Source organism: Anomaloglossus baeobatrachus, chromosome 1 (assembly GCF_048569485.1).
Source record: "Anomaloglossus baeobatrachus isolate aAnoBae1 chromosome 1, aAnoBae1.hap1, whole genome shotgun sequence".
Lineage (NCBI taxonomy): Eukaryota > Metazoa > Chordata > Amphibia > Anura > Aromobatidae > Anomaloglossus > Anomaloglossus baeobatrachus.
In genome coordinates, this window is record NC_134353.1 from 597,700,044 (window position 1) to 597,725,817 (window position 25,774).

The 25,774-nt window shown below is 46.9% G+C and overlaps 1 protein-coding gene across 1 annotated transcript in view; it reads left to right on the forward strand.

The window, feature by feature from the left end:
* The window catches only part of VPS13A (vacuolar protein sorting 13 homolog A), a 368,017-nt gene that overhangs the window by 129,041 nt on the left and 213,202 nt on the right, over positions 1-25,774 (forward strand). The window contains exons 12-16 of the mRNA XM_075318171.1: positions 3,154-3,260; positions 4,782-4,953; positions 6,157-6,219; positions 6,336-6,468; positions 22,261-22,355. Coding sequence (XP_075174286.1) covers positions 3,154-3,260; positions 4,782-4,953; positions 6,157-6,219; positions 6,336-6,468; positions 22,261-22,355 — 570 coding nt within the window. The remainder of the gene's footprint in view (positions 1-3,153; positions 3,261-4,781; positions 4,954-6,156; positions 6,220-6,335; positions 6,469-22,260; positions 22,356-25,774) is intronic.

The following is a 25,774-nucleotide window of genomic DNA, read 5'->3' on the forward strand; positions in this document are numbered from 1 at the left end:
CTGACTACCACCGGGCTAGTCCGGCCCGGCACCGGGTGTCCCATAGCCCTGGGGTGGGCGAGTCACAGCCACTTTAGATATGATAGTGCTGCTGTATTTTGGCAGCATACGAGACACTCAGCACTCCTGCCAATCATTTTGTTACCAGCGGCAATTCTTGGATGCTGCCGGAACACAGTAGCACTATCATGGCTGGGCACTGCAGATCCATCCCCTATTCAGATGAATAGGGGGTGCATCTGCAGCACCCGACTTTGGCGTCTTCAGTTGTAACAGAGCTGCTGTGTTCCGGCAGCATCTGAAAACTTGCAGCCGTTGACAGTAACAGCTCATCGCTCCACCGATCAGATATTGATGACTTATGGTTTGGATAGGGCATAAGTAAAAAAAAAATAGTGGCCAACCTCCTTAAGTTATTGATTTGTGGCCATGACTTTTAATAGTTAACATGTGAAAGTGTCACTGTCAATGAAGTGAGGTTTTCCACCATTTATAACATTTTTTAGACCAGGAAGTTTGTTGCACAAATCTTTTGGTAATGTACTATATGTTCTCCCTGCATGAGGAGACTGATATTGATATTACACGTAGTAATAGTGGAGATAATATTTACTTGAAAAATAATTTTCTTTGTCGCTCCATTGGGAGACCCAGACAATTGGGTGTATAGCTACTGCCTCCGGAGGCCACACAAAGTATTACACTTTAAAAAGTGTAACCCCTCCCCTCTGCCTATACACCCCCCGTGCATCACGGGCCCATCAGTTTTTAGCTTTGTGTTGAAGGAGGCAGGGCCAGTCGGTGATCCCTTAACTAGTCAAGGCACCCTCACGGGTGGCTTGTCAACACAGCCTGACCGTTGCTCTAGAGACTCTCCAGAGGTTCGGGTGGATCATCAATTTTCAAAAGTCAAAATTGTCTCCGACCCAGTCACTGACGTACCTCGGAATGGAGTTTCATACTCTCTCAGCGATGGTCAAGCTGCCGCTGGACAAACAGCGGTCGCTGCAGACAGGGGCGCAATCCCTTCTTCAGGCACAGTCGCACCCCTTGAGGCGCCTCATGCACTTCCTGGGGAAGATGGTGGCAGCAATGGAGGCAGTTCCATTCGCGCAATTTCATCTGCGTCCACTCCAATGGGACATTCTCCGCAAATGGGACAAGAGGCCGACGTCCTTGGACAGGAACGTCTCTCTGTCTCTGGAAGCCAAGACCTCTCTTCAGTGGTGGCTTCTTCCCACTTCTCTGTCGAAAGGAAAATCCTTTCTGCCCCCATCTTGGGCTGTGGTCACGACGGACGCGAGCCTGTCAGGATGGGGAGTGGTTTTTCTCCACCACAAGGCTCAGGGAACCTGGACTCCGACAGAGTCTTCCCTTCAGATCAATGTTCTGGAGATAAGGGCAGTGTATCTAGCCCTCAAGGCGTTCCATCGGTGGCTCGAGGGCAGGCAGATCCGCATACAGTCGGACAACGCCACGGCGGTTGCGTACATCAACCACCAGGGCGGCACTCGCAGTCGTCAAGCCTTCCAAGAAGTACGGCGGATTCTGCTGTGGGCGGAGGCCACAGCCTCCACCATCTCCGCGGTTCACATCCCGGGCGTAGAAAACTGGGAAGCAGACTTCCTCAGTCGCCAGGGCATGGACGCGGGGGAATGGTCTCTCCACCCGGACGTGTTTCAAGAGATCTGTTGCCGCTGGGGAACGCCGGACGTCGATCTCATGGCGTCTCGGCACAACAACAAGGTCCCGGCATTCATGGCACGGTCTCAGGACCACAGAGCTCTGGCGGCGGACGCCTTAGTTCAGGATTGGTTGCAGTTTCAACTGCCTTATGTATTCCCCCCTCTGGCAATGCTGCCCAGAGTGTTGCGCAAGATCAGGTCCGACTGCCGCCGCGCCATCCTCGTCGCTCCAGATTGGCCGAGGCGGTCGTGGTACCCGGATCTGTGGCATCTCACGGTGGGGCAACCGTGGGCGCTCCCAGACCGACCAGACTTGCTATCTCAAGGGCCATTTTTCCATCTGAATTCTGCGGCCCTCAACCTGACTGTGTGGCCATTGAGTCCTGGCTCTTAGCGTCCTCAGGGTTGTCTCAAGATGTCATTGCCACTATGAGACAGGCCAGGAAGCCAACGTCAGCCAAGATCTATCACAGAACTTGGAGGATCTTCTTAGCCTGGTGCTCTGAGAGGGGGTTTATCCCCTGGCCGTTTGCCTTACCCAGGTTTCTTTCCTTCCTTCAATCGGGATTGGACAAGGGTTTGTCTCTCGGCTCTCTCAAAGGTCAAGTCTCGGCGCTTTCCGTGTTTTTTCAAAAGCGTCTAGCCAGGCTTCCGCAGGTACGCACGTTCCTGCAGGGAGTTTGCCACATAGTCCCACCTTACAAGCGTCCGCTGGAACCCTGGGATCTCAACATGGTTCTACGGGCTCTTCAAAAACCACCTTTTGAGCCGCTGCGGGATGTCTCTCTATCACGTCTTTCGCAGAAGGTGGCGAAACACTATCAGGTGCATGCCTATGCTTCGGCAGATGCCAGCCTAGGTAGGCGAGTCCTTCAGGCGGCGGTTGCCCACCTGTAAGAGGGGGCCGTTTTACGGCTCTTTTTATCGAGGTATTATTTTACCCACCCAGGGACTGCTTTTGGACGTCCCAATTGTCTGGGTCTCCCAATGGAGCGACAAAGAAGAAGGGAATTTTGTTTACTTACCGTAAATTCCTTTTCTTCTAGCTCCTATTGGGAGACCCAGCACCCGCCCCTGTTCCCTTCGGGCTGTTTGTTCTTTTGTGTACACATGTTGTTCATGTTGAATTGTTCTTTTGGTTCATGGTTTCAGTTCTCCGAACATCCTTCGGATTGAATTTACCTTAGACCAATTTATAAGTTTTCCTCCTTCCTGCTTTGGCACCAAAACTGATGGGCCCGTGATGCACGGGGGGTGTATAGGCAGAGGGGAGGGGTTACACTTTTTAAAGTGTAATACTTTGTGTGGCCTCCGGAGGCAGTAGCTATACACCCAATTGTCTGGGTCTCCCAATAGGAGCTAGAAGAAAAGGAATTTACGGTAAGTAAACAAAATTCCCTTCATCTAAATCAAACATACCTTACCCCTTTCTGTGATTAACTTTTTTTTTAATCATTCTTGCTTTCAGTACCACAGTGTTATGGAGCTTCTTGAGTCTATAGACATGATGTCCAGGAATCTCCCATATAGAAAATTCCGTCCTGATGTTGGTGTTCACAATAATGCTAGGGAATGGTAAGTGAAAACAACACCAACTGCAAGGTAATGATCTAATTACATGATTACTCACATTCGGGAATGGAGAGAATATGATGGCCAATTTAAATGTGAAATAGAAAATTTTGATATATAATACACTTTTTCATATAAAACCGTACATAATTGCTATTAGAAATGTATCTACTGCTGTCAAGTCTGATTAATTTTTTTCCAGTGAATTTCTGTGTTTTCTTTATCAGATTGTATATACAGTTATGTATAAACCATATTTTATGCTATATGTTTGTATATGTGTGTGTATGTGTGTATATATAATATATTATATATATATATATATATATATATACCCTGTCTGTCTATTTCTCTATCACTCTGTCAGTTTGTCTCTCTCTGTCGCTTTCCCCGTCTGTCGCTTTCCCCGTCTGCCGCTTTCTGTCTCTTTCCCTGTGTACCTCTTTCTGTCTCTGTCTCTGCCTCTTTCCCTGTCTGTCTCTTTCCTAGTGTGTGTTTGTCTGTCTTTCTGTCTGTCTGGCTTTTTTTCCTATCTGTCTCTTTCCCTGTCTGTGCCTGTCTGTCTGTGCCTGTCTGTCTGTCTCTGTCTCCCCACTGACATCTTATTACCTCACACATAAGTTTCTTATACTATGAATGTCGTTTGTTCCTATAGCAACCAATCACAGCTGCTATTAATAGCCTGTACCTCGCAGCTCCATTCACTTTAATGGAGGCAGGTTATTTGGAGAGTAGTTGTAAGGTGCGGGGCTAAACTTTCCTGTCAAAACTTGGTCTATGGCATTCCCTGAGTCACATGGAGTGTCTGTGCAAAATTTTGTGATTGCAAATGCGACGGTGCGGATTCCTTTAGCGCGCGCGCGCGCGCATACACACACACACACACACACACACACACACACACACACGGCTTTATATATATATAGATAGATAGATATATAATATATATATATATATATATCTATCTATCTATTAGGTTTTGCAGCTATTTTATTAACTTTATAGTAATTCTGATCATTCACAATACATAGAAATAAAATTCAATGTGGCATTGCTATATCAATCATAATATATGGGAACGTGTCACAAGCTGCAAGGGAATTATCTCTGTAGTGGAAATGACTTCCTATGGCCACAAAATAATATGCTGCCTGCATATCTGGCAGTGGTGAACCACATTTAGAATTTTAATTTGTTAGGTGTGCTTTATAATGGATTGTAATCTCATGCCAATAGGTTGGAAAGCTGACAGATGTTGGATTGCCAAGTTTATAGTACAATAATTGAAGGTGTGATTGTGGCCTATATGCCAACACATTCCTCATAATGGCAGCAGCATAAACAATGAGGATCAGACTAGTCAAATTGTGGAAGCCTGCACTCGCCAACATCGGGCATTTGTGGTTTGGTTTATATTGATTGTAATGAATACTTTATTTATACATGTATCTCTGCATTTCTGGATCAGCATTTTACATTAATTTTATATAAGACCGTGACGACTTTCTTTTGACAATGGAATAGGTGGAATTATGCTATAACTGGCATCCTTGAAGTCAATGTAAAGCCACGTGTTCAAATGTGGTCATGGAGACATATTCGGAAGCACCGTCAACAGACTAAGAGATACAAAGAGTTGTACCGGACTAAGATAACATCAAAGAAACCATCTGAGGACATTATTCGTATGACAGAGGTGATTGTGACATCATAGCGTGCAAAATTTATCAATATACCTGATTTTACTGTGTACTTCAATACAGGTTTATGACTTGCTACTGTATATAGATGTTTCCTGAATAAATGACCTGTGACTCTGTACAGTTCAGTATCTCTGTTAGATATCCCTTTGCTGTATACAGACTCCATGTTCGATGTTTTACTTGTAGTTATGCAGACACTTTAAATGTTCTCTTGAATATTCATTTCCATTAAAACACATTCCAGTCACAGACATCGGTGCAGAGGGGTGGTTGGAGGAAGGGAGTGAATAGTCATTTTCCATTAACAGGCAACCCAGCCAATACAAAATATAAGACATCCGTTAAAACTAACCCCTAGCTCATCTTTCGGAGCCAAAAATGTATGTTGAAGTACAAGAACTAGCTGTTTCAGTAATTCATGTTTCTTTTAATGGATATAGCAGCTCGCCTTCCACAACACTTTCTTCTCTTTTGCCCGATATTTTACTTATCCTATTTTAGGTCCCTTTTTATTTCGTTCTTGAGCTAAGGCAATTTGATGGATGAATGCTCTGTAGATAGCTCGATCTTGTGCAAGTTTAGATAAGTCCACCAGGGTCTTTTCTGCCATTACTTAGATTGTATGAAGCCATCAGGTTGCTGGTCTTCATCTTCACCTTGTTGCTTCTATTCTTCCAACCACAATGTCCTTTTTCATTGATTGATCTCTTCGTTTGATGTGTCCAAAGTAGGCAAGCCATAGCTTGGTGATCCCTGCTTCAAGTGACTTGTCTGGCTTGATTTATTCCAAAATTTTGCTTGTTCTTCTTGACATTCATGGTATTGATAACATCCTTTTCTAGCACCACATTTCAAAGGCACTGGTTCATCTTCTTCTTCGTCAATTTTGTATGTCATACTCCCACCTATAAGGCAGTAGTGATATGTTTTATAGCTAGGCCATAAAGTCAATGAAATGCCTTGAAGTAGGTTTCTGTCAGGTGTTGGCCAAAAATTTCTAAACTATACATTTAACACAAAATTGTTATTTAATCAACTGGTAATTTTCTGATGATAGCTTTCCTTTATGATAGGAGGCCAGAAATGAGCAATTGTGAGCATACCCTTAGTACTGCTTGAAGTTTTTTCTTTGCCTATGGGGTCTCTACCTTAGAAATACTAAAGAGTTTTTAACCTGTTAAACCTTGATGTTGCAGGAGCAGGAAGGAACTTTGGACATCTTTTGCATTACACTGGCAAGGCAACAGGCGGAAATGGAGGTAAAGTTTTTTTTTTTCTTTAATTTAATGTTTGTCTTCATAAAACAATGTCAGTTCTTGTGTAAAAGGAGGATGAATATTAAAGCGTTGGCTAACCCTTTGTCGTAATCCTTTAGGCAACCAAAGCTGGACTTAAAATATTCAGACCAGGAGTTAAAGATGAGGACGGTAACTCAAAAGGATGGTTTGGCTGGATGTGGGGCTGGTCTGGAGGTTCCCCAGAAGAAAAGGAAGAAGCAAAATCTGGGGGTAAGTGAGCTTCATCTGTGTGTGTAATAGTCATGATAACTTTCACTGTGTTCTGGTATTTTCTTTATTATTTAAATTGTTTTTGTGATTATCACAAAAGCAGTTGTGATAATCATTCTTTATTTACCCCTTACAGACTAGATGATTTTTAGTTTTTGCCCTATAGCTTTTTCTCACCTCAACATTTAGTTTTTATTTTTCTATCAACCTTAGACATATTAGGGCTTGTTTTTTTATGGAACAAGTTGTAGTTCTCAATGACATTAATATTGTTTCCAAGCAATATACTGAGAAACAGGAAAAAAATTCCAAGTGAGATAAAATGGTAGTGAAAAAACTTTTGCTATTTGTTTTTTTAGATGTTATCTAGCATTCATTTTATAGTAAAAAAAATCACCTGTAAACATAATTCTTCATGACAGTATTATTCTAAACGTAAATGGATTTTTTTTCTTTATTTTTTGATTAAAAAAAAAGTCAGATGCTTGTTTAAAATAAATAAATAAATCTTTGTTTTGTGCCACCTTTTTTCCAGACCTGTAATATTTTACTGGGATTCACAGTGGTAGCCATGGGGCCCTATAGCAGGGCCACTCGCCACCATGGTAACTGGTGGCCATTCCAAATAAAAGTTGCAAGCAGATATTGACATTGGCGTCTTAATGGTTAATTGCAGGGATCAGAGATTACCTAAAGCCACTGCTGTTAGACTCAGATGCTGGCTACATAATACAGCCTGCATCTAACGGGCATGGAATGAGCTCAGCTCTCCTGAGCACCTTCCACACATGCACTCCCTAGCACAGACAAATACATAATTCCTTTTGCACTAAGGGGTTATCACCCCAAAAGTGTGCTATATAAAACATTGTGAATTCCCCCACAGCACCCTCCATTCACACAGTATGATGACCCCAGAGTACCCTAGCAAAGTATGATGCCTCCACATAGCCCACATGCATTGGAACTCCCAGTGACCCCCACACAATATTATCACCCCCTAGTCTCACCAAACAGTATGATATCCCACACAGTTCCCCCAGTCAGTATGATGCCCCCATACCCACCCCCAACAGTAGGATGACATCCAGAGTCCTCCACCCAGCACACAGTCCCCATACAGAATTATCGCTTCCCCATCTATTCACATCATGGCACCTGCTTCTCTGAGTCTTACAGACTGAATGGAAGCGCAGGGAGGCAACATATTTCTGTCCCACCTTCTATGACAGGGATCTATCACACGCCAGTGGGGAGCGCGTTATTCTCTGTTTCCAGCGGTGCACATGATCGCTTGGTGCTGATGGATTGTCATCCAGCCAGGTTCATCTGATTACCCTTTTGTCTGTCATGACAATACTCCTGTGAATGGCGGCTGCCAGCCAGCATTCATAGATCATGATTTCAGCTATACTGAGCAGTGCTGATGCCCTACTCTGCATAGCAATAGCGATTGGACTAGTGCAGCTTCAGGATTCCTAAGAGGACTAGTAAATTAAATAAAAAGTAAAAAATAAAAGTTTTTAAAAATCTGAAAAAACCCCACAAGTTAAAGTTGTCCAGTTACCAAAACTTATTTTCTTTTTTTCTGATAAATCTTGCTAATATGTGCCTCTCTACACATCTATCATGTTTTTTCAGCTATATTACCTTTTATCGTGCTCTAGCAGCACATCCTCATTACTGGCTCCAGCTCTGATGGGGTTTATCTCTCTTCTGACTTCCTGGGTTCAGTTCCTACAACTCCCATAATTCTTTGTGGCTCTAGGGCTGTGCCTAAATTATCTAACACACCCACTGTGTCTAACACACCCACTCTGCTCTCCACCCAAAGTGTCCTCCCTGCCTCTTCCCTGTGGATGCACTGAGAGCAATCACACAGACAGCAGCAGCTCTGCACAACCAGGGGAAGAAAGCGTTTATCTCCTGCTTGTTCTCAAATAGTTTATAGTGTGTGGGTGTGTGTGGTGTGTTGTGTGTATATACAGTGTGTGTTGTGTGTATATACAGTGTGGTGTGTGTATATACAGTGTGTGATGTGTGTATATACAGTGTGTGGTGTGTGTATATACAGTGTGTGTGGTGTGTTGTGTGTATATACAGTGTGTGGTGTGTGTGTATGGGTGTGTGTTGTGTGTATATACAGTGTGTGGTGTGTGTGGGTGTGTGTATATACAGTGTGTGTGTGTGTGGTGTGTTGTGTGTGTATATACAGTGTGTGTGTTGTGTGTATATATACAGTGTGTTTCTTTTTCGCTCCTAATTGGGAGACCCAGACAGTGGGTGTATAGCTACTGCCTCTGGAGGCCGCACAAAGAACTACACTTAAAAGTGTAAGGCCCCTCCCCTTCTGGCTATACACCCTCCCGTAGGAGTACGGATTCCTCAGTTTTAGCTTTGTGCGCAGGAGGTCAGACACGCACGCATAGCTCCATTGTTTTTAGTCAGCAGCAGCTGCTGACTATGTCGGATGGAAGAAAAGAGGGCCCATACAGGGCTCCCAGCATGCTCCCTTCTCACCCCACTGTATGTCGGAGGTGTTTGTAAGGTTGAGGTACCCATTGCGGGTACGGCGGCAGGAGCCCACATGCTGATTCCTTCCCCATCCCTTTTTACAGGGCTCTGGGTGAAGTGGGATTTACTGGTCTCCAGGCACTGAGACCGTGCTCCATCTACAGCCCCTGGAGAAGATGCTGGATGGAGCGGAGTACATCAGGGACATGGCCCTGCTTCCTCAAGGTACTCTGTGTCCCCGTGCATTTGGCGCTCACACCGCAGCATGCTGGGTGTTGTAGTGCGCCGGGGACAGCAGCGCTGCGGCGCTTGTGCCATGGCCTCATTCAGCTTCGCTGAAGCAGGCACACTTCTGGGAATCGGTCGCGCCGGCCGCTGGGACTGCGGCGCGGCTGGCACTTGTGGTGCGCCGGGGACTTCAGCGCGGGCCGCGCTTTTACGGCGGCCGCGCTGATAACTCGAGTCCCCGGCTTTTGCGGCCTGCTTCCGTTCGTTCCCGCCCCCAGACCTGCCAGTCAGGAGAGGGGCGGGACGCTGGTCAGTGCATCAGCGCCGAGGGCTGGAGTCGTTTTTACATACTCCAGCCCTCACAATCGGCACAGAGGGGACACTGTTTCCCGCACTTTTGTTTAGGAACTCCCACGGACCGCCCCTCTCCACAGACGCCGGCAGCCATTCCTGCTGACACGCTGAGCTGCAGAGGGGAGCCGGGGAGACCCAGACAAGGAATTCTGCGCCTCTTACCCGCTATTCAGCGGGCGGTAAGCAGCCCTCAGGGCTCACCCCCTCTTGTGCCAGTAGTATTCTTAGTATTTTGTTTCTACAAATACTTTGTATTGCATAGCGCTGGTCGCCCTTTGGCTATAGACTCTCTCACATTGCAGAGAGCCAGCAGCATGTCGTCCGTAAAACGCAAGGGTGCCAAGGCACAGACATTATATGCTTCCTGCACCGCATGTGGGACTTTTCTACCGGCAGGCTCCACGGACCCCCATTGTGTGCAGTGCTCGGCCCCTGCGGCGCTTGCACAGTCGGGACCTCTGCTGGACGTGACCCAGGGTGTACCACCTGTGAATGCTGTCCAGGTGACAGGAACTGAGTTTGCAGCTTTTGCTGACAGAATGTCTCTCACTATGTCACAAATTCTTGACACATTGCGAGCTAGGCCTGTACTTCAGGCCACGGACACTGTGCAATCATTGCCCCCTGGTCCCCCTCAGCTGAATTATCTCCAAGCTCCGGGACGGGCACATACACCTCAGGGTGAAGACTCTGACTCGGACGATGGCCCCGGGCAGCCTAAGCGGGCTCGCTATGACGGGCCTTCACATTCATCTCAATGGTCAGGATCCCAGCGAGATGAATCTATGGGTGATGAGGCGGACGTAACTGATCAGGATTCTGATCCTGGGACCGCTCTCAATCTAGATACACCAGATGGTGACGCCATAGTTAATGATCTTATATTTAACATCAATAAGATGTTAAATATTTCCCCACCAGCTCCTCTTGTAGAGGAGTCAGCTTCGCAGCACGAGAGAATCCATTTCAGATACCCTAAGCGTACATTAAGCACTTTTCTGGACCACGCTGACTTTAGAGACGCAATCCAGAAACCCCACGCTTATCCTGAAAGGCGTTTTTCTAAACGGCTTAAAGATACACGCTATCCTTTTCCCCCTGAGGTGGTCAAGGGTTGGACCCAGTGTCCAAAAGTGGATCCTCCAATTTCCAGGCTTGCAGCTAGATCCTTGGTTGCAGTTGAAAAGAGCGGCACTTAAAGATGCCACTGACAGGCAGATGGAGCTCTGGCTGAAATCCATCTATGAAGCGATTGGAGCGTCGTTAGCGCCATCTTTTGCGGCCGTATGGGCACTCCAAGCTATCTCAGCCGGGCTTGCGCAAGTCGACTCAGTCACACGTGCATTTGCCCCGCAGGTAGCACCATTGACCTCGCAAATGGCGGCTTTCGCGTCGTACGCGATTAATGCTGTTCTTGACGCTACAAGCCGCACGGCAGTGGCGTCAGCCAACTCCGTTGTTTTGCGTAGGGCCCTGTGGTTGAGACATTGGAAAGCAGATTCTCATTCCAAGAAGTGCTTAACCAATTTGCCTTTTTCTCGTGACCGATTGTTTGGAGAGCGTTTGGATGAAATCATCAAACACTCCAAGGGTAAGGACTCATCCTTACCGCAACACAGACAAAACAAACCCCAACAGAGGAAGGGTCAGTCTGGTTATCGGTCCTTTCGAGGACCGGGCAGGTCCCAATTCGCCTCGTCAAAAAAGACTCAAAAAGACCAGAGACGCTCAGATTCTTGGAGGTCTCAGTCACGCCCAAAAAGGACAGCCGGAGGAACCGTTGCCAAGACGGCGTCCTCCTGACTTGCAGTCTCCGATTCCCACACCCGCGGTCGGTGGGAGGCTTTCCCACTTTGGCGACATTTGGCTGTCACGCGTCAAAGACCGTTGGGTGAGGGATATTCTGTCTCACGGGTACAGGATAGAGTTCAGTTCTCGTCCGCCAACTCGTTTCTTCAGAATTTCTCCACCACCAGACCGAGCCGATGCTCTGTTGCAGGCGGTGGCCGCTCTAAAGGCGGAAGGAGTGGTGGCCTCCGTCCCTCTTCAGGAACAAGGTCACGGTTTTTACTCCAATCTGTTTGTGGTCCCAAAAAAGGACGGATCGTATCGACCCGTCCTGGATCTAAAGTTGCTCAACAGACACGTAAAAGTCAGGAGGTTCCGGATGGAATCCCTACGCTCCGTCATAGCCTCAATGTCTCAAGGAGATTTTCTAGCATCAATAGATATCAAAGATGCGTATCTCCACGTGCCGATTGCACCAGAGCATCAGCGTTTCCTACGCTTCGTCATACACGACGAACACCTGCAGTTCGTAGCGTTACCTTTCGGTCTGGCAACAGCCCCCCGGGTCTTCACCAAAGTCATGGCAGCAGTAGTAGCTGTTCTGCACTCGCAGGGTCACTCGGTCATCCCGTATCTAGACGACCTGCTTATAAAGGCACCCTCTCAAGAGGCATGCCAGCACAGTCTGAAGGTGGCACTAGACACTCTCCAGAGTTTCGGGTGGATTATCAACTTTCCAAAGTCTCATCTAACCCCGACCCAATCTCTGACTTATCTTGGCATGGAGTTTCATACTCTCTCAGCGATAGTGAAGCTTCCACTGGACAAGCAGTGCTCGCTACGGACTGGAGTGCAATCTCTCCTTCAGAGCCAGTCGCACTCACTGAGGCGCCTCATGCATTTCCTAGGAAAGATGGTAGCAGCAATGGAGGCAGTCCCGTTCGCGCAGTTTCATCTGCGCCCTCTACAATGGGACATTCTACGCCAATGGGATGGGAAATCGACGTCCCTCGACAGGACTGTCTCCCTCTCTCAGACTGCCAAGGACTCTCTGCGTTGGTGGCTTCTCCCCACCTCATTGTCACAGGGAAAGTCGTTCCTTCCCCCGTCCTGGGCAGTGGTCACGACGGATGCGAGCCTATCAGGGTGGGGAGCGGTGTTTCTCCACCACAGGGCTCAGGGGACGTGGACTCAGGAAGAGTCCACCCTGCAGATCAATGTTCTGGAAATCAGAGCAATCTATCTTGCCCTGCGAGCCTTCCAACAATGGCTGGAAGGCAAGCAGATTCGGATTCAGTCGGACAATTCCACGGCGGTGGCGTACATCAACCACCAAGGGGGAACACGCAGTCGCCAAGCTTTTCAAGAAGTCCAGCGGATTTTGACGTGGGTGGAAAGCAGAGCGTCCACCATATCCGCAGTTCACATCCCAGGCGTGGAAAACTGGGAAGCAGACTTTCTCAGTCGCCAGGGCATGGACGCAGGAGAATGGTCCCTTCACCCGGACGTGTTTCAGCAGATCTGTTGCCGCTGGGGGACGCCGGACGTCGATCTGATGGCGTCACGGCACAACAACAAGGTCCCAGTTTTCATGGCACGGTCTCACGATCACCGAGCACTGGCGGCAGACGCCTTGGTTCAGGATTGGTCGCAATTCCGACTCCCCTATGTGTTCCCACCTCTAGCATTGTTACCCAGAGTTCTCCGGAAAATCAGGTCCGACTGCCATCGAGCCATACTCGTCGCTCCAGATTGGCCAAGAAGGTCGTGGTACCCGGATCTGTGGCATCTCACGGTAGGCCAACCGTGGACACTACCAGACCGTCCAGATTTGCTGTCTCAAGGGCCGTTTTTCCATCTGAATTCTGCGGCCCTGAACCTGACTGTGTGGCCATTGAGTCCTGGATCCTAGCGGCCTCAGGTTTATCTCATGAAGTTGTTGCCACAATGAGACAGGCTAGAAAACCATCCTCAGCTAAGATCTATCACAGGACGTGGAAGATATTCTTAGCGTGGTGCTTAGCTCAAGGGTTTTCTCCCTGGCCATTTGCATTGCCAATTTTTCTTTCCTTCCTGCAGTCTGGGTTGGAAAAAGGTTTGTCGCTTAGCTCTCTTAAGGGTCAAGTCTCCGCGCTATCCGTATTCTTTCAGAAGCGCTTGGCACGGCTTTCTAAAGTACGCACGTTTCTCCAAGGAGTTTCTCATATCGTTCCTCCTTACAGACGGCCATTGGAACCCTGGGATCTGAACAAGGTTCTCATTGCTCTCCAGAAGCCGCCTTTCGAGCCTTTGAAAGAGGTTTCCCTTTCTCGGCTTTCACAAAAGGTAGTTTTTCTTGTGGCGGTCACGTCTCTTCGAAGAGTGTCCGAGCTAGCGGCGTTATCTTGCAAATCTCCCTTCCTGGTGTTTCACCAAGACAAGGTAGTACTGCGTCCAATTCCAGAGTTTTCTCCCAAGGTGGTTTCTTCCTTTCATCTCAATCAGGATATCACTTTGCCATCTTTGTGTCCGCATCCAGTTCACCAATTTGAAAAGGGTTTACATCTGTTGGACCTGGTGAGAGCACTCAGGATTTACATTTCTCGCATGGCGTCTCTACGCCGTTCTGATGCGCTCTTTGTCCTAGTCGCTGGTCAGCATAAGGGATCGCAAGCTTCCAAATCCACCCTGGCGCGGTGGATCAAGGAACCAATTCTTCACACATACCGTTCTGCTGGGCTTCCGATTCCATCTGGACTGAAGGCCCATTCTACCAGAGCCGTGGGTGCGTCCTGGGCATTGCGGCATCAGGCTACGGCTCAGCAAGTGTGCCAGGCGGCTACCTGGTCGAGTCTGCACACGTTTACCAAACACTATCAAGTGCATACCTACGCTTCGGCAGATGCCAGCCTAGGTAGACAGGTCCTTCAGGCGGCGGTGGCCCACCTGTAGGAAGAGGCTGTCTGACAGCCCGTTCATGTGGTATCTTTTTACCCACCCAGGGACTGCTTTTGGACGTCCCACTGTCTGGGTCTCCCAATTAGGAGCGAAAAAGAAGAAGGGAATTTTGTTTACTTACCGTAAATTCCTTTTCTTCTAGCTCCAATTGGGAGACCCAGCACCCGCCCTATTTGTTCTTAGGGTTTCGTTTTTCGGGTGCACATGTTGTTCATGTTGTTTCTTAAGTTCTCCGATCTTGTTATCGGATTGAATTTGTTTTTGAAACTGTTATTGGCTTTCCTCCTTCTTGCTTTGGTACTAAAACTGAGGAATCCGTACTCCTACGGGAGGGTGTATAGCCAGAAGGGGAGGGGCCTTACACTTTTAAGTGTAGTTCTTTGTGCGGCCTCCAGAGGCAGTAGCTATACACCCACTGTCTGGGTCTCCCAATTGGAGCTAGAAGAAAAGGAATTTACGGTAAGTAAACAAAATTCCCTTCGTGTGTGTACAGAAATTATGATTATTAGCCGGCACAACATGTGAAAAAAATAATTGGGGTAAAAGAAAAATGAAGGGGTCATGAGATTGCTTTTTTTTCCCCTCTTCCCTAGTCTGTGTGTCGTCTGTATCATCCGTGTGGCATGCATTTTGCAGGCTACTTTTACATCAGCGTTTTTTTGCCTGTAGGCAAACAAACGCAAACCACATATGACTGGATCCTGTGGATTAAATGTGCAACGCATGCAACCGTTATTTTACCGGATCCTTCTGCAGCGGGACACAGAGTTTATCGGACGGCACTGGAGTCAGCTGACTCCTGATCTCACAGCCCGCACACGCTGCAATAGCTGCAGGTGGGCTCATTCACATGACCGTTCCGTTTGTCCTGGTCAGTTCCTGTTTTTTTTGCGGACCCACGGACAGGACCATCTTTTCAATGTCTTTTGTGTAAGATCGGATGGCACACGGTAGCACCTCCATGTGCATCCGATCCTACAAAAAAAACACATCGGATGCCGTATGTCCGCTCCGATATTATGGAACATGTCCTTTTCTGTTCCGTAATAACGAACCGTGACTTAATACAAGTCAATGGGCCTGCAAAATTCCCGGAAGCAACACTGAAGCACTTCCGTGGGACTTCCGTTGGGTGCCCGTGCAGTCTGTGTCCCGCTCCAGCCCCAGCCCCGTGGCTGCCCGCACAGCAGTGTCAGCAGCTGCCCGCACAGCAGTGTCAGCAGCTGCCCGCACAGCAGTGTCAGCAGCTGCCCGCACAGCAGTGTCAGCAGCTGCCCGCACTGCAGTGTCAGCAGCCGCGGGGATGACAAGCGCTACTGTCAGGAGGTTAGTAAGTTCATTACCTGCGGTGATGAAGTCCTGCACTACTGACGTCAGCGGTCGTCACTGCCTTCTATGCCCGCCGCTTGTTACATCACCTCTCGCTGTTGACCCGAGACTGTGACTAGTGGTGACGTCACGGGCCACTCGCGATACTTGGTTTGTGAAGGCGGCAGTTATTGAACTCAGTGACAGCGCTGCTGTCAGGAGTTCAGCGATCATCGCAGATAATGTTCCTCGCTAACCTCCTGACAGCAGCACTCGTCGTGCCCTGCAGTGACCTGGGCTGACCTATTAATGTTAGCTCAGGTCACTTCACGGCTCTCCCAGCCAATAGGGAACATTCTGTTCTTCATTGACTGGGACATTAACTATGGTATGGATCATCATGGGACCCCTTTGGATTACACCAGACCTGGATTTGTTTTTCTTTTTAATAAATTGGTGAAAGAGGGAATGTGTTGGGGAGTGTTTTTTCAAATATAAATGTGTTTGTTGTCTATTTTTTTTATATTACTGACTGGGTTGGTAATGTCGGGTATCTGATACACGCCTGACATCACTAATCCTAGGGCTTGATGCCAGGTGACATTACACATCTGGTATCAACCCCATATATTACCCCGTTTGCCACCGCATCAGGGCAACGGGATGAGCTGGGGCGAAGCACCAGGATTGGCGCATCTAATGGATGCGCCACTTCTGGGGCGGCTGCAGCCTGCTATTTTTAGGCTGGGGAGTGTCCAATAACGGTGGACCTCCCTAGTCTGAGAATACCAGACCACAGCTGTCCGCTTTACCTTGGCTGGTGATCCAATTTGGGGGGGGGGGACTCCGTGTTTTTTGTTTTTAAAATATTTATTTAATTTAAAATAATAGCGTGGGGTGCCCTCTGTTTTAGATTACCAGCCTAGGTGAAGTTGCCAGCTGTGGTTTGCAGGCTGCAGCCGTTTGCTTTACCCTAGCTGGCTACAAAAGATAGGGGGACCGCATGTAATTTTTTTTCATTTATTTATTTTTTGGCTAAATACAAGGCTAAGCACCTTAGTGCCACGTGAAAGTCACTAAAAGGTGCCAGCTTAGAATATGCAGGGAGGTGGGACATTATATATGTCGTTCTCATCTATCTATCTATCTATCTATCTATCCCTCCATCCATCCATTCATTCATTCATTCATTCATTCATTCATCCCTCTATCGCTCTCTCTATATCTATCTATCCATCTCTATATCTACTCATCTATTTATCTTTCTTGTTGCTTCAGTTTTTTGCGGTACGCAAAAAAAAAAAGGAAGGCACACGGATGTCACACGGATGCCACACGGATGCATCCGTGAAAAAAAAGGACCGTTTTTTGCGGCTCGCAAAAAGGGAACGGTCATGTGAATGTAGCCTTAACAGCAGTCACTGCCTGCTGCCGATCACATGTGACCGTGTGCGGGCTGTGTGTACAGGAGTTCAGCTGAGTTCAGATCAGCTGACTCAAGTGTCAGCCGATTAGGCTGGGGCCACACGGGGATTACTGCGATCCCCTCGCATTACACTCGGCTCACGCTCAGTACAGCAGAGCCGAGTGTCATGCGTGTGTCCCTGCGACTGAGGTCAGACTGTGCGAGCAGACCTCAGCTGCGGGGAGCGGTCCGGCACTCAGGAGGGGCGGGCCAGCACAGAGGAGGGGTGGGAGGGATTTCTCTCCCTCTCTCGTCCGTAGTCGGCTATTGCGATTCTCGCTCTGCACTTGCGGTGCACCGATGTACCGCAAGTGCAGTGCGATTTTTCTCTCACCCCATACACTTCAATGGGTAAAAGAGGAAGAGTCTTGCATTACAATTGCAGCATGCTACGATTGTTTTCTCGGTCCAGTTAGGGCTGAGAAAATATTTGCTCATGTGTGCTGACACAAAGGCTAATATTGGTCCGAATGGAATGCGATGTTTTATCGCACTCCACTCACACTGTTTTTCTCGCCGTGTGGCTTAGACCTTACCTGTTCTGTGTCCCCCTGCATCCATCGCAGCGTGTGCAGGCTGGAGTTCACCTTAGTTCAGATCAGCTGACTCCAGTGCTGGACTGAACTCAGGTGACCTCACAGCCCGCACACGCTGCGATGGATGCAGGGGGACACAGAACAAGTAATCGGCCGACACTGGAGTCATCTGATTACTTGTTCTGCTGGCGCTGTGGTCAGGAGTAGGGATGAATGAGCAGTAAAATGCTCTGGTGCTCGATGAGCGAAGCCCATGTCGATTTTTTTTTTTTTTTAAATTTATTAAAAATAAAAAAATGTAAAAAAAAAAAATCACATAACACTAACCCTAGGGTTAGGGTTAAAAAAAAGTGTGGGCTCCCGCTGCATTTTCTATTGCTGAGGGTAACCCAAGCACCTACTGGCTGCTAACCCCCGCTGCTTGGTGTTACCTTCACTGGCAATGGAAAATCCAGGGAAACCTTTTTTTTTGTTTTATATATATGTATATATATATAAATAAAGGTTTTTGCCTAAAAACTGTTTTAAAAAAAATTACGTGGGCTTCGCCATGTTTTTGTTTGCTAGCCAGGTACAGCAGGCAGGTACGGCTGCCCCCAACCCCCAGCTGCCTATTTGTACCCGGCTGGGAACCAAAAATATAAGGAAGCCCGTATTTTTTAATTATTTCACTTATTTCATGAAATAATTAAAAAACAAATGACGTGGGCTTCGCCATATTTTTGTGTCCAGCCAGGTACAACTAGGCAGCTGGGGATTGTAATCCGCAGCACAGGTTAGCCCGAGGTTTCTGGGCGCCTCTGCTGCAAGTTGCAGTCCACAGCCGCCCCAGAAAATGGCGCTTCATAGAAGCGCCATCTTCTGGCGCTGTATCCAACTCTTCCAGTGGCACACTGGGTAATAAGGGGTTAATGCCAGCTATGTTTTACCAGCTGGTATAAAGCCCGAGATTCTTAATGTCAGGCCAAGTTTGACCCGGCCATTAAGAATCTCCAATAAAGGGTTAAAACAAAACAAAACGCATCACACAGAGGAAAATACTTTATTAGAAATAAATACACAGACACAGTAGGGACTCCATGTTTATTACTCCCTCTCACCCCTCCACGATTGAGAGATTTCTGTACTGACCATGCCAGGAGAGAGCGAGGGAAAAGGGAGAGAGCGAGGGAAAAGAGAGAGAGCGAGGGAAAAGAGAGAGAGCGAGGGAAAAGAGAGAGAGCGAGGGAAAAGAGAGAGAGCGAGGGAAAAGAGAGAGAGCGAGGGAAAAGAGAGAGGAAAAAGAGGGGGGGAGGGGGGGTAACAGGGGAGGGGGAGAAGAGAGAGAGGTGAGAGAAGAGAGAGGGAAAAAGAGAGCGAGAGGGAAAAGAGAGCGAGAGGGTAAAGAGAGAGAGCGAGAGGGAAAAGAGAGCAAGAGGGAAAAGAGAGAGCGAGAGGGAAAAGAGAGAGCGAGAGGGAAAAGAGAGAGCGAGAGGGAAAAGAGAGAGCGAGAGGGAAAAGAGAGAGCGAGAGGGAAAAGAGAGAGCGAGAGGGAAAAGAGAGAGCGAGAGGGAAAAGAGAGAGCGAGAGGGAAAAGAGAGAGCGAGAGGGAAAAGAGAGAGCGAGAGGGAAAAGAGAGAGCGAGAGGGAAAAGAGAGAGCGAGAGGGAAAAGAGAGAGCGAGAGGGAAAAGAGAGAGCGAGAGGGAAAAGAGAGCGAGAGGGTAAAGAGAGAGAGCGAGAGGGAAAAGAGAGAGCGAGAGGGAAAAGAGAGAGCGAGAGGGAAAAGAGAGAGCGAGAGGGAAAAGAGAGAGCGAGAGGGAAAAGAGGCGAGAGGGAAAAGAGGCGAGAGGGAAAAGAGGCGAGAGGGAAGAGAGCGAGAGGGAAGAGAGCGAGAGGGAAGAGAGCGAGAGGGAAAAGAGAGGGGGAAGAGAGAGCGAGAGGGGGAAGAGAGCGAGAGGGGGAAGAGAGAGAGCGAGAGGGGGAAGAGAGAGAGAGGGGGAGGGAAAATAGAGAGAGAGGGATAAGAGGGGAGCGAGGAGAGAGGGATAAGAGGGGGCAGAGAAGAGGGGGAAGAGGGGAGGGGGAGAAGAGAGTGGGGGGTGAGAGGTGCTCTGTCACCAACTTGCTCCACTCTGTGACTTGTGGTGCAGGTGACAGAGTGGAGACAGTGGGTCCCATGCAGCAGGACAGATGACAGAGCAGAACGGTGACATACTCTGCTCTGTCACATGCGGTGCTGCATAGAACCAGCCTGTCAGTGTCTTGCTGCGTCGTGTAGTGCAGGTGGGAGGAGCGCACATGATCACACCGCCCACTCTCCTGACATCGCAGCAGAGCGGGCAGGTGGAGAGTGTGATCAGACACTTACGGGACAGGGGGGATTTCAGCTGAAGATTTCCCCCCCCTGTACTGCACACTGGCGCCGCGTGCCTCACCATCTGCCGGACGCCACCGCTCCACACTGTGCCGTCCTCCGGATCCTCCCCTCGATGCTGGGCTGTGACATGCGGTAGTCACCACCCACAGCCCAGTCAATCAGTGTGAGTGGCGCCAGCATCCTCTGACCGACCCATCTAGTTTGAGAGCCCGGAATTGACGGGACGTAAGAGGATACTAGCGGCCGCAGCACCAGGGGGTCATGTGACAGGCACTGAGCGTGCAGGATAGCGCCGCTCAGTGCCAGAACTGGAAATAGAAGCCAATGAAGAAAACACCTATAATGGTAAGTAAAACTCATAGAGAAAATTTAAAAAAAATGGGTAAACCACCCCTTTAAAATTACACGCCTTTTTTGCCCCATTGAAAATAAAACAATTGAAAAAAAGAAAATACACATATTTTGTATCGCTGCATTCAGAAATGTCCATTCTATCAAAGTATAAAATAAATGAATCTGCTCTGTAAACTGCGTAATGATAAAACTTCCTAAAACTTCAGAAGTACATGGAAAAGTTATGGGTCTTGGAAAATGGCGAGAAAAGCAAGACATTTTTTTTTGGGGGGGGACAAATTTCTGAATTTTTTTTTTTATTTTCACCAATTAAAAACAAAAAAAAAACACTAACCATGATTGGTATCTACATACTCATACTGACCTGGACTGCCAGGTTAGTTTTACCATATAGTGAACATGGTAAATAAAAACCTCAAAAAACTATTGTGGATTTGCACTTTTTTTTTTGCTATTTCACTACACTTGGATTTTTTTTCCTGTTTTCCAGTACAATATATGGGACATTCAAAATTACAACTCATCCTGCAAAAAGCGGTTATATTGAGGTAAAAATAAAAAAAAAGTTATGGCTCTTGGAAGAAAGGGAGGAAAAAACGAAAATGCTAGAAAAGGAAAATGACCTTGGCGTGAAGAGAATAAGCAAAGCGCTTTGCTTAATCACTATGTAAGCGCACAATGGGATTTGGTGCTGTCATGCAGATATATGCAGGAACCATTGAAAGGGAATCTGTCACCACATTGACCTCTCTATATAAGGAGAAGGAAAAAAGCTCTGCATGTAAACATTTGCACACCAGGAATTAGATATACCAATAAACCTTAAAATATAAAACTTTTCTTAAGTGCTAAACACAACAAACCAGGTTAAAAACATTTAAAATGACAAAAAGCCCCAATATAGAACATAGTTGCCAGAAGTAATAGCCACAATGGACAATACAATTATACAGTATACAGTATAGACCCCTACAGCGATAAATAACAAAATACAGCAGCAGAAACACATATATACACACACACACATATGTCTAACAAGGGAGATAATGACCACCATATAATAATGGAACATCACAATAGTTATGAGATAAATCAACCTGAATAGGGAAACCCAATCCACTACAAAGTAGTATGAAGAACCTATAGTGTGGTGTGGTAGAGAGGCCAGAGTCAGCCCAGGGTCAGGAAATACTATACCCAAGGTTAGAACTCCCAGATTAGGGCATGCAGAAATTACTGTTACCCTTAGCAAGGGCAGAAGGCTGTAAGGAGGTCAGTGACAGGCTGGGGATGGAGGCATTTACTTGTCTGCTACTCCCCTCCCATGATTGTTATTGATAGTACTTTGGTGCACCCCATTTCAAAATCACATTGACCTCTCCAACCATATGGGCATACAGGTAATAGGATGCTTAAAATAGAGAGAGAGCTATTTTGGAATGACAAATAGGCAAACATTTCAGCCTTTAGATATAGAACGCTGGTAGAGACATTCCCCAAAATACTGGCAGTAGTAATTGCAGCAAAAGATGGTCCTACAAAGTATTGACTCAGTGGGCTGAATACAAATGCACATTACAATTTTTCAGATTTATATTTGTATAATATTTAAAAAACATGTATCATTTCCTTTACACTTCACTAACACTTGTTACTTTGTGTTGTTATATCCCATAAAATGTCAATAAAATACTCGTACATGTAAATTTGTGGATGTAGCATGAAAAAAATGTGGAAAAGTCCATGTGGTCTGACCAATATATCGCTCTATCTCTCTCTATCTCTCTCTCTCGCGCGCGCTCCCTCTCTCTCGCTCTCTCTCTCGCTCTCTCTCTATATCTATATATGCAAAATTATAAGAACTTGAATTGAATAATAGTCATTTTCTAATAAATTACTTTCAAGCAGGACTTCCTATTGTATAGACCATGATTGTTGTGATTTTCTTAAGGTCTGGAAGAACTGATGACTCCTGACGAGAAATCTAGGTTGTACGCTGCAATTGGATACAGTGAAACAGCAGTGGACCCAACTCTGCCAAAAACAGTAAGAATATTGGAGTATTATTCTATTGGCTCAATAAATTTATATATCATATCTGACATTGGTATGATGGCAAAATACAGCAAATATTGTAATGTTAAAACCACACAGAAATAAGAACACATAGCAAAACTCAGAAGAAGCTAATTCTCAAAAGGCAGAAATAAGGAGGTGAGAAGAAATGTTTAGGTCTCAAGCAGTTGTTTTTTGGGGGAATTTAATTGTATGTGTCTACTGTCTTGGTTTTTTCTATGTAAATTGAAAAAAAATGTAGACTAAGTAATGATTAATAGGAATAAATGTTATTTTTTTTAGTATGGCTAATTAATTTATATAAACCACTATAGTAGATTGTTGTTTCAATCAAGGTGACCTCTATAACTTTTCTGAGGATCATTTTTCTTTATGCCCCCTTTAAGTTTTGTGGCTCCATTATTTTTTTTAAGATTGTAGGAATAAAATGACATCTATACAGTGCATTATAGCAAATATTATATATCAAGACATCGGGAATTCAAAAAGTTATAGGTCCATATTAATCAATTATGTGGTTTCGATAAGTAGAAAAAGGTGTAGCAATCGTGATGACAATCGGCTAGAGAAGCCAAAGAAAAACTGAGATTAAAGGGGTTTTCAACAAAAAAAAGTTGATTTTAGTTAATAGATCTTGGAATAATAAGTTCCACAATTGGATATGTTTAAAAAAAAAAAAAAAAATGTTCCTGTGCTTAGATAATCTTATATCTGGGCTGTAATGTTTGTATACTCTTTTTTTACTGAGCTGTGGTATGTGACCCTGTTTGGTCAGACACGGCCATTAGCAGGGACACATATATAAGATTATCTCAGGACAGGAACATTTATTTTAAACACATTGAATTGTGGAAATTATTATTATTTCAAGATCTATTGATTAAAGTGAGCTTGTGGGAAACCCCCTTTAAGCTGCAAGAGAAACAAATAGAGAAAATGAAAATGGAAATTTGGGAAGAGGATAAAAAAAAGGTAGTCATTAAAAAGTATATAAGTTTACATATGGGTTACTCCTCCTTTTTTTCAATCAGGATAAAAAAGACAGGAAAGATTTGTACTCCTACCATGTCAGCCAAGTGGCAAAGAAATTTCTTGCTTTATTGTCGTCATCCGCTTTAACCCCTTTCATGGGAATTATTATGTTTAATGCTTATACCCACATGAACCGGAGAAGGCAATGAGGATTCCCAAAGTTTGGGAATGATTTGATGCATTGTGAGGACAAAGTGCCTTAGTAGTCCCTTTTTAAAGTTAGAAATGTTCTCGGGGAATATGGAAATTAGGGCTATTTCAAGGGGCATCTGGAGATTTACATGGCATGGCGCCTTATACAATTAGAGGAAACTCCACCAAACATGTAACATTGAGCCTGGGACTGAGGCAGACTCCCAGCACAAGTGGGAGATTGAAGGGAAGATTTTATGCAGTTTTTGAGGAGTCCTGTACCACTGTGAAATGACTTTGCAGTTGAGTTCCTGCAGCCTACAGGATAATTTATGTGATAATACAAAGAATTTGTTCCAGATGTCTTGAGGAATTGCCCGCCCCAGCTCTCTTCCATCCCCGAACATAGGTGGAATGATAAAACCAGGACCCTTTGTCATCCTGGTAATCAGCATATTATAGACACTAGACTTAAGGTACCGTCACACTAAGCAACATCGCTAGCAACATCGCTGCTGATGCACAACTTGCTAGCGATGTTGCTTAGTGGGACATCCAGCAACAACCTGGCACCTGCTGTGAGGTCGTTGGTTGTTGCTGAATGTCCTGGGCCATTTTTTAGTTGTTGCTCCCCCGCTGTGAAGCACACATCGCTGTGTGTGACAGCGACAGAGCAACAACTGAATGTGCAGTGAGCAGGGAGCCGGTTTCTGCGGACGCTGGTAACCAATGTAAATATCGGGTAACTAAGAAGCCCTTTCCTTGGTTACCCGATATTTACCTTCGTTACCAGCGTCCGCCGCTCTCAGCTGTCAGTGCCGACTCCTGCTCTCTGCACATGTAGCTTCAGTACACATCGGGTAATTAACCCCATGTGTACTGTAGCTAGGAGAGCAGGGAGCCAGCGCTAAGCAGTGTGCGCGGCTCCCTGCTCTCTGCACATGTAGCTGCAGTACAAATCGGGTAATTAACCCGATGTGTACTGTGGCTAGGTGTGCAGGGAGCCAGCGCTAAGCGGTGTGCGCTGGTAACCAAGGTAAATATCGGGTTGGTTACCCGATATTTTCCTTAGTTACCAAGCGCAGCATGCTTCCACGACGCTCCAGCGATCCCTGCCAGGCCAGGTTGCTGGTGTGATCGCTGGAGCGTCGGTTAGTGTGACATCTCACCAGCGACCTCCTAGCAACTTACCAGCGATCCCTATCAGGTTGTATCATTGCTGGGATCGCTGGTAAGTTGTTTAGTGTGACTGGGCCTTTAAACTCTCAAAGGACCTAAGTGGAGCCTTAAAGGGGTTATCCGGCTTCTTTGACATTTTTTTTTTTATTTCCCTATTGGGCTACATTGGGGCAGGTAAGTAGATAGAGACCACTTACCTGCCCTGCTGTCAGCCCCTCTCCCCCGGCTTAGAGCGGTCATGTGACCGCTCCTGCCGTGATTTTGCTGCTTCCGGTCATTTCATGTCAACATGGGCAGGGCCATGTTGACATGCAAATGTGGAACAGCTTGTCGCCTCCCTGCTGGGTGTCTACAGTGTGATGAGCCCCGCCCCCCTTCCCTGCACCCTCCCACACATTCCCCCGCACCTCCAGTAACCTCCCCCTGCACTGCTGTGGGGTCCGTGACCTGGGGGCGTGGCCTGGCGGCAGCTGCCGTGGTGTCAGCTCCAGCACCGGGCCCCCTGCCCAGGATCGCACATTCAAATGTACCGGCATCACAGATCACCGATGCCGGTACATTTGAAAGTGCTGATGAGAAGCAGCGCAGCGCAGCTTCTCATCACTGTCCCTCCCGCTGTCTGTGCTCTCTTCAGCACAGCGGTGACGTCACTACTGTGCTGAAGAGAGCACAGACTGCGCGCGAACGTGCAGGAGCGGCGGGGACTGAGGACAGGTGAGTATATACTCCACATGTGTTCCCGATGGGGAAGGGGGGGGTTGCAGAGCCATATGTGTGCGTATGCAGAGCCACATGTGTGTGTGTGTGAGGTGCAGAGCCATATGTGTGCGTGTGCAGAGCCATGTGTGTGCGTGTACGGTGCAGAGCCATATGTGTGCGTGTGCGGTGCAGAGCCATATGTGTGCCTGTGAGGTACAGAGCCATATGTGTGCGTGTGCGGTGCAGAACCATATGTGTGCGGTGCAGAGCCATATGTGTGCATGTGCGGTACAGAGCCATATGTGTGCGTGTGCGATGCAGAGCCATATGTGTGCGTGTGCAGAGCC